The 13794-nt window shown below is 35.3% G+C and overlaps 1 protein-coding gene across 1 annotated transcript; it reads right to left on the bottom strand.

Annotated features, from left to right (window-relative positions):
* Positions 1-5151: 5151 nt before the first annotated feature.
* Positions 5152-10741, bottom strand: LOC143608011 (uncharacterized). Its single transcript, XM_077083235.1, has 10 exons — positions 10625-10741; positions 10343-10522; positions 9223-9334; positions 9096-9138; positions 8958-9013; positions 8822-8871; positions 8502-8654; positions 8246-8421; positions 6898-8105; positions 5152-6783 (listed from the first exon to the last, which is right to left on the bottom strand). Exons 1-10 carry the CDS (start codon positions 10681-10683, stop codon positions 5965-5967), a joined length of 2856 nt encoding a protein of 951 aa, XP_076939350.1. The 5' UTR covers positions 10684-10741; the 3' UTR covers positions 5152-5964.
* Between the last annotated feature and the right edge of the window lie 3053 nt (positions 10742-13794).

The raw sequence follows: 13794 nt of genomic DNA, 5'->3' as shown, positions 1-13794 counted from the left end.
AGTCCCTTTTTATTCTTTCTTTATTTTGTAAACAGAAGTCTTCTTTTCCTAACTATGTGCATGCCCTAGAAAGGTGTCCTTTTATTCTTTTTTAGGTTTTCTGTATTGTTTGGACATCCTTTTTCTTGGTTAGGGTTTAAACTAGAATCTTTAGTTTTTTTCTTGTGTGGACTTTCTTATCTCTTGGTTAGGTTTTGCAATATGTGATTCACATTTCGTATCAACTAGCACCGTTAAAACGATTTTATACGTATTTGGTATCATGGGACCTAAGGTTCAAAGATAAAGTAATATCATCTCAGTTATCTACAAACTATCACTTGATGACTAGAAGGTAAACGTAATACAATCCCTGCATCCCAAGATAAATGCAAGTGTTTCTAAGCCACCCCCTAAGTAACGATAAAATACGATTTCATTGACCACAAACATATGTCACACTTATCTGCAGCATCCTACCTAAAAAGGAAATATTAATACAGGGATTAACAGATCATGGGATGGGTGATGCAATTATAAAAATTTTAAGGGCCAATTTCATATATACCCTTACAAACTTGAAAAATATCACATATGCCCTTACAAAGTGGTTAAAATATCATATGTGCCCAATTCTTTGTTAACAAATAACACTTTACACTTAATTTTTTTTTTTAAATTTCATGCATATAACTTCAAATTTTTTTATATACCCATTTTTAGCATAAAGTTTTTTAACCCATTTTTAACTTAATTTTTATTTTCACTCAAAACAACAACTTTCTCAAAATATTAGATTGCTCTATTATCATGTGATTATAATTGGTTCGTTTATCAGATTCGAACATACAGATTCGTCGATTATCTGCCTTTGAGAGAACAATAGAAGAGAGACAGCAGTTTGATTCACTTTCTTATCGTCGTTGTTGATCAAAATTGAAATTGAAAATAGGGCTTAAACTAGTATAATGGAAAGGGGTAGAATGGTCATTAAGTAAAAACATTATAATTGGGTATACATTATAATTTTAGTTTTGGTTGGGTGCATACTAAAATTTTCAAGTTTTAAAGGATATATATGAAACTGTTACGAATGTTTGATTACAGGGATTGAAATGGTAATATAGTGATAGATGTAATAAGTGCAGGGACTAATACTGTAATAGTTAGGAAGTTGGGGGTTTGTTTGTAATTGGGGTAGTTTGGTTGGTAGTTAGTCGGTATGGATACTTATAACCGTATTAACGAATGCAATGGATACGCTTGATTTGTTAGGAACCCTTCTTCTCTGAATTCTTGTTCTCATCTTATCAAGTGGTATCAAAGCCCATTCATCTCCTTGGATGCTATTGATCATGAACCCTAATTCTCTCAATTTCACCTCAATTGCACTCAATTTTGTCCGAATTTCGTTTCAGTTCTCGAAAATTAGAGTTCGTCAAAATTTGAGTCACAAATGGAGGCTATCATTAGAAATCTGCAAACTCTCAATAATAATCGCTCAGATCAGAATTTAGGGGGTGGTTCTACACAATTCAATCATTCTAATAATTACAACATGGGGGAACAGAGACACAGCTTTGGGAACTTTAGTCGTTTAGCAAAGATTGAATTCCCAAAATTTAGTGGTACAAACATTGAAGGTTGGTTGTGCGGGGTAGAACATTTTTTTCAGTTGATGCTACTCCTGACAACATAAAGGTACAACTGGCTATTATTCATCTCGAAGATATGGCATTATTATGGCACCAGTCTTTTGTTAAGTCGAGAGGGAGGTCTATAGAGGGCATGGCATGAAATGAGTATAAGGGATTCATTTCTACCAGATTTGCCCTAATAATGGACCAAAATGCTATGGCTGCTTTGGCATCAATTAAACACACTGGTTCATTAGAAGAGTTATGTCAAAAATTTGATCTAGCATTAACTCAGGGTCAATATTTGTGATGAATATGCTGTAAGTTTGTTCCTTAAAGCCCTTAAACCAGAACTTGGTAATCCCTTGAAACTAATCAGACCAAGAAGCCTTCCTGAAGCCTATATGTTGGCCAGACAACAAATTGATAATCTCAATCTCGTATCCTCATTTACTCCTAAACCTTCATATAAACCTACCTATCAATCCAGTTCCACACATTCCAAACACATCTACAACCCTACACATATATCTTCAGCTAATATTCCTTTGTTACCAACACCATTTGAACCAAGAACCACTTTTACAAGGAACTTAACACCTAAAGAAATAGCAGATAAACGGTCTAAGGGTGAATGTTTTGGGTGTAATGAAAACTTTTCACCAACCCATAAATGTAAAAATAAACAATTTTTTTCTATTGAGATCTGTGAAAAGGAGACAGAAGAAGAGGTAGTGAGTTATGAAACATTGGACCCTCAAATCTCCCTTAATGCCATCACGGGGGTATCCTCATATTCAACGATGAGGGTTACTGGTTCTGTTGGCACCAAAATCCTACACATTTTTAATTGATTCGGGTTCAACACACAATTTCATAGATGAAAAGCACTTAAAATGCAATGCCCTACAAAGAGTATGTCTACTTTGAACGTTACCATTGCGGATGGTAATAAGATGAGTTGTACCAAGATGTGTCAAAATTTACAATGGATGATGCAGGGTAATTGGTTTAAGGTTGATGTACTATTGATACCCCTAAGTAACTATGATATGGTCTTGGGTATCCAATGGTTACAAGGTCTGGACGATATAACTTGGAATTTTAAAGATTTAACTATGAAGTTCAAGTGCGATGACAGGGTTATAGAATTGAAAGGAGCTAAAAGTAATGGGTTCAGTTTATGTGCTAGTGAAAAATTGGATGGTTTAATGTCCAACGCTAATCAGCTAGCTCAAATTTTCAGTTTACACTTGCTGAATAGCGAAGAAATTCCAAGTTTGACCTCAGTACAGGAACAAACTGCTACTAGTCCTCACTTAGAAGCTTTATTACAAAAGTATTCTGATGTCTTTGCTATGCCTAAGTCTTTACCACCGTCCAGAGTTTGTGATAATGTCTAACGCTAATCAGCTAGCTCAAATTTTCAGTTTACACTTACTGAATACCGAAGAAATTCCAAGTTTGCCCTCAGTACAGGAACAAACTGCTACTAGTCCTCACTTAGAAGCTTTATTACAAAAGTACTCTAATGTCTTTGCTATGCCTAAGTCTTTACCACCATCCAGAGTTTGTGATCATAAGATTGTTCTAAAAGACAATTCTAAGGTCATTGCCCAGAAACCTTATAGCTATCCCGCAGCACAGAAGGATATTATTGAACAGATGACACAAGAATTATTGGATATGGGCATTATAAGGGAAAGTACTAGTTCTTTTGCTGCTCCTGTGGTTTTAGTCAAAAAGAAAGATGGGACTTGGCGCATGTGTGTTGATTATAGAAGACTAAATGAAGCTACAGTCAAAAATAGTTTCCCAATTCCCTTAATAGATGAACTTGGAGGTGCAACTACCTTTTCTAAATTCGACCTCAGATCTGCAGGTAAGAATGTTTGAACCTGATATATACAAGACGGCCCAATTCTTAGTGTTACCTTTTGGTCTTACTAATGCACCAGCAACTTTTCAAGCCCTTATGAATGCTACATTCAAGCCACTTTTGAGAAGATGTGCATTAGTTTTTTTTATGATATTTTGGTGTATAGCTCTTCTCTATGAAACAACATATCATAGATTTGGAGGCTTTTTTAGCATTGTTCCAGGCTAACTCCTTGTTAGCCAAGAGATCTAAGTGCACATTTGCTGGGGCAAGGGTTGAATATCTTGGGCATATTATAACTAAAGAAGGTGTTAGCACTAATCCTATCAAAATATTAGCAATTTCTAATTGGCCTCAACATACTACTATCAAGCAATTGAGAGGGTTCCTTGGGTTAGCAAGCTATTACAAACGGTTTATTAAAGCCTTTGGTAGCATTGCTAAACCCTTGACTAACCTACTAAAGAAAGATGCCAACAAGCTTTTAACAGTCTTAAACAAGCTCCAACCTCAGCCCTGTGCTAGCCTTACCAGATTTCACAAAGACATTCATAATTGAAACTGATGCCTCTTCTAAAGGGTTGGGAGCTGTATTAATGCAAGAAGGCCATCCTTTGGCTTACCTGAGCAAAGGTATTTCTCTTAAACAAGCGATGTCGGTATATGAAAAAGAATTACTTGCTATATTGATGGTTGTTAAACATTGGCATCACTACCTTATTGTCAAGCATTTCAATATAAGGATAGATCAAAGGAGTCTAAAGTATCTACTGGATCAAAAGGAGGGGGTTGATAATAACGTTGTTGATGCTCTGTCTAGAGTAGAAGGTTTGGCTTTATTTGAGATGGGTCTTAGCTACATTGCCATGCTTATGGCCTAGAATTCAACACAGTTGGGTTAATGATGCCAAGATACAAACTTTATTGTATAAGCTACAACACAATTCTAAGGTCAAACCATTGGTCTTGGGATGGGCACTCGTTGAAAAGGAAGAATAAAGTGGTGATAGGGGATGATAAACAATTAAAAAATGACATTCTGCATTTATGTCACTCATCTCCTATTGGTGGTCATTCTGGTTATTATCCAACTCTCCAAAGACTTAAGCAACTGTTTTATTGGAAAAAGTGTGATCAAAATGTAAAACAGTGGGTCTATGATTGCCAAATTTGTCATAAGGCTAAGTATGAGAGGGTTGCTAGTCCTGGTTTACTACAACCTCTTCCCACTCCAAACTCCATCTTTGCTGATTTGTCAATGGATTTTATTACTGGGTTGCCTAAATCTTTTGGCAAGGATTCCATTTTGGTAATCATTGACAGATTTACCAAATATGGTCATATTTTTTGCTTTAACACATCCATACACTGCTGCTCAGATTGCCCAAGTGGTATTTGATAATATCTTTAAGCTACATGGTTGTCCTACCACTATAGTGTCTGACCGTGATCCTATATTCTTAAGTCAGTTTTGGAAGGATTTTATGAAACTACATGGTGTCCAATTGGCTTTCTCATCTGCATACCATGGTTATGGATGATCCAAAGTTATGGCCTAAATACTGGCCGAATGGTGGTATAATACTACTACTCATTCAGCTATTGGTATGTCACACTTTGAAGCACTATACGGTATTCCTCCCCCACTACATATGCCCTATGTTCCTAATGAAACTAAGTTGGAGTCTGTGGAAGATTGGTTCAAATCAAGGGAAATCAAGTTAGTGACTTTAAAAGCAAATTTGGCAAAAGCCAAGAATCGTATGAAGCAGATGGCTGATAGACATCGATGTGAGAGAAAATTTAAAACAGGTGATTGGGTATATGTTAAGTTGCAAGCATATGTTCAAACCACTCTTAAAAAAGCACAATAATCAAAAGTTAAGCCCTAAATATTATGGACCTTACCTGATTTTGGAACGAATTGGAGTTGTAGCTTACCTTCTAGATTTACCCTCTTCTGCTTAGATTCACCCAACATTTCATGTGTCACTCCTTAAAGCTGCACCAGGCCCGGCTACATCTCCAGTCCATCTGCCCCAAGATTGAAGCTTGACAATGCAACCGCGAGCTATATTGGATCGCAAGCTTCTCAAGAAAAGAAATAGAGTTGGAGTTCAGATTTTAGTTCACTGGCAACATTTGCCAATAACAGAGGCAACATGGGTAGACCTTGAGGAGTTCTAGTTGAGGTTTCCTGATTTAAAATCTTGAGATCAAGATTATTGTCAACAGGGGAGTATTGTTACGAATGTTTAGATTACAGGGATTGAAATGGTAATATAGTGATAAATGTAATAAGTGCAGGGACTAATATTGCAATAGTTAGGAAGTTGGGGGTTTGTTTGTAATTGGGGTAGTTTGGTTGTTAGTTAGTCGGTATGGATATTTATAACCGTATTAACGAATGTAATGGATACGCTTGATTTGTTAGGAACCCTTCTTCTCTGAATTCTTGTTCTCATCTTATCAGAAATTAATCCATTTAAAAAAAGAATAAAAGAAAAAACTAACCTCGGAAGATGTAGTAGGATGCTTCTGTGGGTGGACTGAAATGGTCCCCTTATCAACAGTTGGCGCTTCTTGAATATTCACCTCTGTTCTATGATTACTGTTGACTTCCTTAGTAGTCGGCTGCTTATTATCTTCAACCATAACAGTCTTGTCAATAACACGGCTGTCTTTAGCCTCATTCAATCTGCTATTTAAATTCACTTTACCAACTTCAGAACTATTATCCACCATCACCTTCACCTTCACCTTTTGACTTATTGTATTTGGTTCATTCTTTTTGGCCTCAGTTGGCCCGGTGGTCGATTTTGGTTTTGAAACAGACTCTGCACTCCTTGTCTTAGTATTAGTAGCAGTATGAGTGGTGTTGATCTTTTTAGGCTCGGATAGCCTTCTAATGCGAGTCATAGATGAAGAAGCCTTGTGTGAATCAGCAACAGAACTTAAATCTTTCTTTGTATCCGACATGGATGACAAGGATCTAGTCATCCTATTCCCTGCTGCTGAATTATTCTTATCAGTTAACTTGCTGCTTGTTGACGGTTTTTTTGATCCGTTGATGGAAGGTCTTATTTTGGACCTTTGGAGAGGAGATGACGATCCGGGCTCTGAATCCGTAAACTTGGTGGACCCACGGATGTGGGATATCAGTAAAGGTTTAGATGATGATGATGTTTGTGATGGTAACTGTTTTCGACTGGAAGTAGTGGTCCTCGCGGATATTCTCTGTTGCCTCTCCATCTTTAAAGCTTCAAGTCTTTTTTGCTCTGCATCTCGCTGCAAAAAAAAAAAAAAAAAGATATATTATAGTACTTACACCGTGATTGATAAGTGATAACTAATAATAACTAAAAATGATCTATAAAGAAATGAGCAACAGCAGCAGAGTACCTGTTCTTTCTTCATTTTCTGGAGTTCAGCTTTATAGGATCTTAGTTTGTCAGCGCGTGCACGTGCATCCTCTAGGGTACTTTTATTATTATTGTTCACCTTCGATGGTCTTCCTTTCCTCGCCACACTCTGGTTAGATTTGGAGAGTTGGTGTTTTTCTGCAGCACTTTTAGATCCTTTCTTATCTTGCTTGCTCGTTCTCTCATTTGAAGCATTTGCAGCCAACTGCATTTCATAGTCTATAGCAGGATCATACCCACTATTTTCAACATCTCGTTCAGGCATCAAGCTTAACGGATCGGGCTTGTATTTAACAACATGTGTGGGCTTATTGGATTTGCTTTCAGAAAGGTCAAACATTTTCAACCCTTTTGTAATATTGTAGTCGTTTAAACCTGAAGTTGAACGCAACGAAACCATAGCCGCTTCATCGTGCTGCAACCCGTTACTTTTGTCCAAATTGACCTCAAACCCGTTACCGTCCCTCATATTCATTTCTTCTCTTCTACCTACCATCATAAAATCATCACCGGTTGAACTCCTGTGGACAATCTTTCTTCCACTTGCATCATAGGATTGCATGTATCGCCCTTCACCTTCATCATTGTGTTTACCATGAGCTAATAATGGATCATCATCAGCCATGGTCTTTTGCCGTCTTTTTGCTTTAGAATCCTTTTCCATTGCAAACATATCTTCACGATCACCTTCTTCGGCGCTTTTGAGTAAATAAGTTTGAAATGCGTCCCAGTGGCCGCCGTCTGCTTCCTTTCCATTAAGAGTCTCAGATTCCGAGTCTTTATGGTTACCTTTTCTCTTTGGGGATCTTAAGTTTCTCTTTCGTTGTTGTGTATGATCACCCGTGTCGGTGTCAGAAGAAGCTGATTCTGAGGAGGTCTCATTTTTCGAGTTAATAAAGTTAATGTTACGAATAACCACCCTGCCTGATTTCTTTTTACCAGAACTTTTACGGTGTTCTGGGCTCTCTTCTTCAGATTTATTATTATTATTATTATCCATGGATTGTCTCTTATGAAAATAAGAAGGATCTTCATTGGGCGACGATGACGGGTAAGGTGGCGGTGGAGGATAAAATCTAGGATAGTAGGGCATCGGATATGCTTGATACACAGGTACACCACCCGGACCCTGGGGTGAAGAATGCATACCCCAGGGCGGGAAACCTGGATGATATTGTTGTTCACCGCCTGCAACATAATTTGAAAACAGTTAGCATTTTGTTAATGGAATATGTATATACCATGTTTTATGCATTAGCAAGTGGTGGTGTAAACAGTAGAGAAAATAATATGAGGATCCTGTAAAACCGGTCAAGTAAGTTTTTTACCAGCAGTAATTGCATTGTTGCCTACTGTTTCTGAAACCCTAGGTTCACTGCTCATGCTTGAAAGCATAATTCCTGATGCAGAACAATCTGACATTGCCCCTTCTGCTTCTATTTCAATCCATTGTCCGGACTCGTGTTTCTGCTTCCACAAATCCATGAACCTCAAGCAACCATTCCTGAATGTATGTGCACCAAAATAATAAGAAAAAGTTGATAGATGGATATAAACAGCAAAACAAAATAGTTTTATGCTTACATTAGACGTGATGCACCAAAGCATTCAGCAAATGATAACAAATTTGCCACTTGCTCAATTTCAAATCCAGCAGCCACAGCGCGTGCAAACGCCATCCCTTGTTCTTTTTTCAGCACTGTTTTACGTGTCTCAAGAACATTTATCAGCTGGACTCTGAAGATACATCCATAAGAATACAACTATTAAACTCAACACATTTGTAACGAACATAAGGTTGTGTTAGAAACGTGAAGATATTATTAGAAATTGACATTTTGCAGTGAAAATTAAATTAAGACCACATTCTGGAACAATGGGAAGTAAGAAGGAAGAAAGAATACTTTGAATTTCTCTCTTTAGCACTTGGGCTGGGAAGCTCATGGGCTCCAGGCTGACAGAAGAAAAGAAAATTAAAATAAATAATGGATTATATATATTACACTAGACAACGATAATATCAACTTGGTGGCGTGTTACCTTGTATAGAACAATTGCCTTCTCCTCCCCATCGACATCTACTGCAGGTTTGTTTCCTGTGGAATGAATTGAATACCAAGATATTAAAAAACTAAGATTATTGGAAATGTCAAATAGCACGTGGTCCAAGTCATCTACCTTCATTGCTTGCCACAAGCTTTACGTATTGGTCTTCTTTTATCTGCAATGGCGAACACTTGGATTAAGACAAAAGTTTACTCTTAACATAGCATTATTTTATACGCGTATATATAATAATGCTCACCGAAATATTATTTTTTCCTTGAATGGCAATTGCTTCTTCTATCTGTAAAATTTCAGATTCTATGGTGTAGACACGTTCCAGAATCTCAGGAGTGCTCACAAAGCGAACAAAGCTACAAATAACATATAGCTTTCAGGCCAAAGGTTTAAAAACAAACAAAATAGTAATTCCCTTTAAAATTATACAATGAGCATAAAATGGCACGATTTTTGTACTACTTTCCAGTCGTTTAAACCAAAATGCAAAAACGCCAGCAACATGTCAACAGCTTAAAATCTATATCCTTAATAACCTAAATTTGTTAAACCATTTGATTCTTATTACACTAATAATATCACGTATAACTTTGAATCCATGATGAACATGCAATTCACTTGGTGTTTAATATGAAATACAACACATATAAAAGAGACTATGACAATGAAGTAGGATCTTACGATCCCGATATTGCGATAACAACCCAGAGTAGAAACAACAAATACCATTTGATAATTTTATTTTTTTCGTCCAAGTACAAGAGACTGCAACAATAATATATCTGAGCTGTAATTACAATAGAGGGGAACCCTCAATATATAGAACACCAGAAACCCCTAAACAATCCTACAATGGTCCCGTGGGCTAAAGACAACTAAATTCTGATATATAATAATGACTAGTAATAATCTATATTCAACAATCCGTACAACAACAAATCACTGCTACATCCTTTCAACATTTTTAAGCTAAAAACAACAAATACATTTTTAACATTTGGCGCATGCTTGAATATACTTTACATAGATGAGAAACATATGCACATTGCAGACACCAAGTAGAAATGACCTGCTTAGAGCATGCCCCTTTTCCCTCATTTTTTTATTACTTAAGAATGTAATATGTGCATTTCCAATTGCTTACGTAATAAACTAAAACCGACCACAGAAAAGAAACAAAAGTACAAACTCAACCCTAGTTCATTTCTATCTACTAATTAATTAACAGTGTGAGCATGTTCAGGACTTGATGGATTTCAAACTAGTGTTTTTAGTTGCATCCAAACAATTGAATCGTTTTGTATAAAATCAGAATGAATATGGCAAGTTGAGTAACGCAAAAGCCAAAGAATAATAACACAGACCTTTGGACAGTAGACTTTGTAAACCATGTTGCATTAGTTCCAGCTTCTGGCGCAAGCAATACGGAATATCCACCGGCTGCAATCTGGTGTTGAGCGGTCTTTAGGTGTGCAATAAATGGGTTGAGCAAACCAGAAGCTATTTTCTCCTTGTTCCCATTTGCAAGGATGTATAAATCACACCTAGTAATTGGTTGCAGCAGTTAAGAAAAATATCAAGTATAAAGCATACAGCAGTTGTTAGGGATGCCCGTGAATTCGAAATATTTGAGTAATGAATAGTACCGTGTACGCGTAGGCGTGAGTTGGAATACGGCGGAATCCAAACGAGTCTTTGATTTCATATTCCTTTCCTTCACTCAAGTAAATACAGGTAGGTTAGTTATAATTATAATAGAAGAAGAAATAAAAAAAAACTGAATGAGTGTGAGATCAGTAGTAACTTGTTGTTGTTACTTTTTGATCGGATAAAGTTAATTGAAGAAATCAACAGCAGCAGATGTTTGCTTTAATGGCTGCTGTTGCCGCAGCAGCAATGGCATTCAGGAGGAGAGAGACAGACAGACAGACAGACATTTCATTTCATTTCATTTCATTTCATTCTAGTGAGAGAATCAATGAATGAGCGTAACTAGTTATTTAGTATCCTAAGTCCACTTTTTTAACGAAACTAGTGTGTTCCCGATAGTTCAACTCAATACGTGATTGATGTTCTACCGACACTCGATATATGGTTTATAATAAAAAAGTTGTATTGCGAATAATAATCAGTTGTCATCGTTACTTATATAACTTATTGTGAGTACAACTTCGTTTTAACGGCTCGACATAGATAAAGATAGGAGCATGTCGTAATAGTATACTAAAAAGTTTTAAACATATTGTATGTTAAACGTTACAAAAGGATCAATAACTTAAAATGTATAAGTAATAACAAATAACTATGTGGGAAGAAAAACACAAATTAAGGCAAATACTAAAACCATGAATACCTTGAAATGCTAATGAAAAGTAAAAAAAGTTTAGCAAAAAAAAATTGTCATGTCACAATACTAAAATAGTTTAAAACTGAGGGACTAAATTATAACTATATAATTCAAGGACTAAAGTTGGAAAGCTTAAAGATATACTGTAGCAGTCCTCTTTCCTTTAATATAGTACCAGAAAAGAAAGTTGCAGGGGGCAAAAGAGTAAACATATGTTTTTACATGGGTTAATTATGCAACTATGAAACCTATACTGTAGCTATAGGTTTTCCTTTAATATATAGTTAATATAAGGGAAAGTTACTTCTTTTTATTTCATAAAATAAAGTCTCTCTTTTCTAATAGATTTTATTATTTTGTTTTAATCAATGTAACTGACAACAACAACAACAAAAAAATAATAGGAAAGGCAATTATCCACATCGATCGATGTAGTGGGGTTATATTTCTAACGGTATCATTTTTCAAACAACAACAGTAACGTAATTTAAAATTATTATTGACTGTTTTAATAATTAAATATTATAATTATAATTATATATAGATAAATATTGGATTTTGGTGCCACAAAAGTCTATATAAGTTACCTTTTAAATAAATTATTTTGACAATTTCATAAATTGTTAAGATGATGTAATTGTTAGAGGTGTGTTTATTAGGTTGTTGCATTGAACAAATGCAATGGTGCAAGTTCCAAGTCTTGAATTTCTATTCGAAATATGAATTTTTTGGTTTACATTTTGATTTTATCATGAATTTTTTGGCTCGCCTTTTTGATTTTATCATGGTCTTATTTTTGATTTTATCATGGTCTCATGGATATTTTTTATGTAATAGAATGATTCTTTATTTATTTTTATTCTTTTAATTTGGTTTAGTAGGTGCTTCTTAAATATATGTATTCTTCTATATAAAATATGTTTTTTTTTACTTACAATCTTAAGTTTACGATTTAGTGTCGGGCACCGTCAATACCGATCGAATTCGTGTCGGTTCGATGCCGTAATGCACGCAATATTTCTTTTTGGTTTAAATTTGCTAATATGTTGTATTTTGTTGTTGACGAATTTTTTAATTTTAATTTTTTTGGTGCAGTAACACGATACCAACCGAATTTGCGTCATGCTTTTTAACATTTTTTGTTTAAAAATTTTCTTATCATAAGTCTATACAAATATCAATACTATTCTAGCCTTCTATTGATTTATTTTTTTTAGGTTTATTGTCGTTACTATAAGGAGCCTAAATGATACTACCCGAGCATGTATCGTTGCCCACCGCAACACGACGGGTTTATTAACTAGTATAGATAAATATTGAAGCTCCATGCCACGGAATCTTTAAGAGACATTACTTTTAACTATTTAGATATTATAATTAAACAACAGAAAATATTGGCATGTTTGGTTTGGTGGTCTTGAGTAATATTTAAACTCTATATTAGAGTTTTAAAATGAATGTTCGATTCTTGTTGCATCCGGTTTTAACATTTCATGAAATTTTATTTCTTGTTTTTTATATTATTCTTTTTTCATTCTTTTTTGAGCTTATTAATGTGTTAAGATGAATAAATGGCAGTAACGTCAATACCGGCCAAATTCGCGTTTGCTCACACCAGGACGCGCAATTTTTTGTTTTTTCTTTCTTTCTGTTGTACATAGACCGGATTTATATCGACTAGCCGCTAAACCATCCGAATTTTACAAACGTCCAAGTTTTAGCGACCGAATAAACTCGCTTTAAATATATTACATATTTTAGTACTGTAATCTATACAAGTGCAGTCAGTATTCTAATCGTTTACTAATTTATTTTTTAGTTTTGGTGTTGGTAGCTGATCAACCTAACCGATACCAACCATATTTGTGTCGCTTCGGTCATAAGTTACATGTGTGCTAATTTTTGGGTGTTTATAGGTTTAATTTTTCTTGTTCAAGTGTCGATGTTGTAACGAAATTAACCGATACCGACTCGCCACCGCAGCACGGTGGATGTTTTACCTAGTTATGGATAAATATCAACTTTTTTTGCCACAAAGTTTTTTTATGAAAGATTTTATAAGGATTTAGGTAAACTATTTCACAAATTATACAATGTTCTCATGTGGTGTGGAGGTTAATGGTGGTTTTTTAAAAGCTTTATAGGTAGCCTTGCGCATGTTCGACTCTCTTTTGCAATATAATTTATATGAGTTTCTTAAGTGCCAAGTCTATTTTGTTATATATATTTGTTATATATATATAGAAGTGATATTACAGCGAGAAGTGGGAGAAGTGAAAGTATAACTCCATTAATCCATAATTTCACTCTCTTTCATATGATGTTACATACATATATGTAGGTTGATTCTATTTATGTCTTAATTACACATTCAAACCTACCTACAAACATATAAATTGTCGCACCCCGACCAAAGGCGGCGGAACAAGCCGGTGTGCAACGATTGCTCATAAGCGCATGACACTATTT

This window comes from Bidens hawaiensis, unplaced genomic scaffold (assembly GCF_021521415.1).
Source record: "Bidens hawaiensis isolate Kalapana, Puna unplaced genomic scaffold, B.hawaiensis_p1.1 tig00093610_1, whole genome shotgun sequence".
Classification (NCBI taxonomy): domain Eukaryota; kingdom Viridiplantae; phylum Streptophyta; class Magnoliopsida; order Asterales; family Asteraceae; genus Bidens; species Bidens hawaiensis.
This window is presented reverse-complemented; position numbering and strand designations above follow the sequence as displayed.

Bases quoted from the DNA above. Each gene is read 5' to 3' on its own strand.
- LOC143608011 (XM_077083235.1), bottom strand. From the start codon at position 10,683: ATGAAATCAAAGACTCGTTTGGATTCCGCCGTATTCCAACTCACGCCT. The intron at 9,139-9,222 runs GTGAGCATTATT...TCGCCATTGCAG, and splicing joins AAGGAAAAAATAATATTTCG to ATAAAAGAAGACCAATACGT. The intron at 9,014-9,095 runs GTAGATGACTTG...TTCATTCCACAG, and splicing joins GCTTGTGGCAAGCAATGAAG to GAAACAAACCTGCAGTAGAT.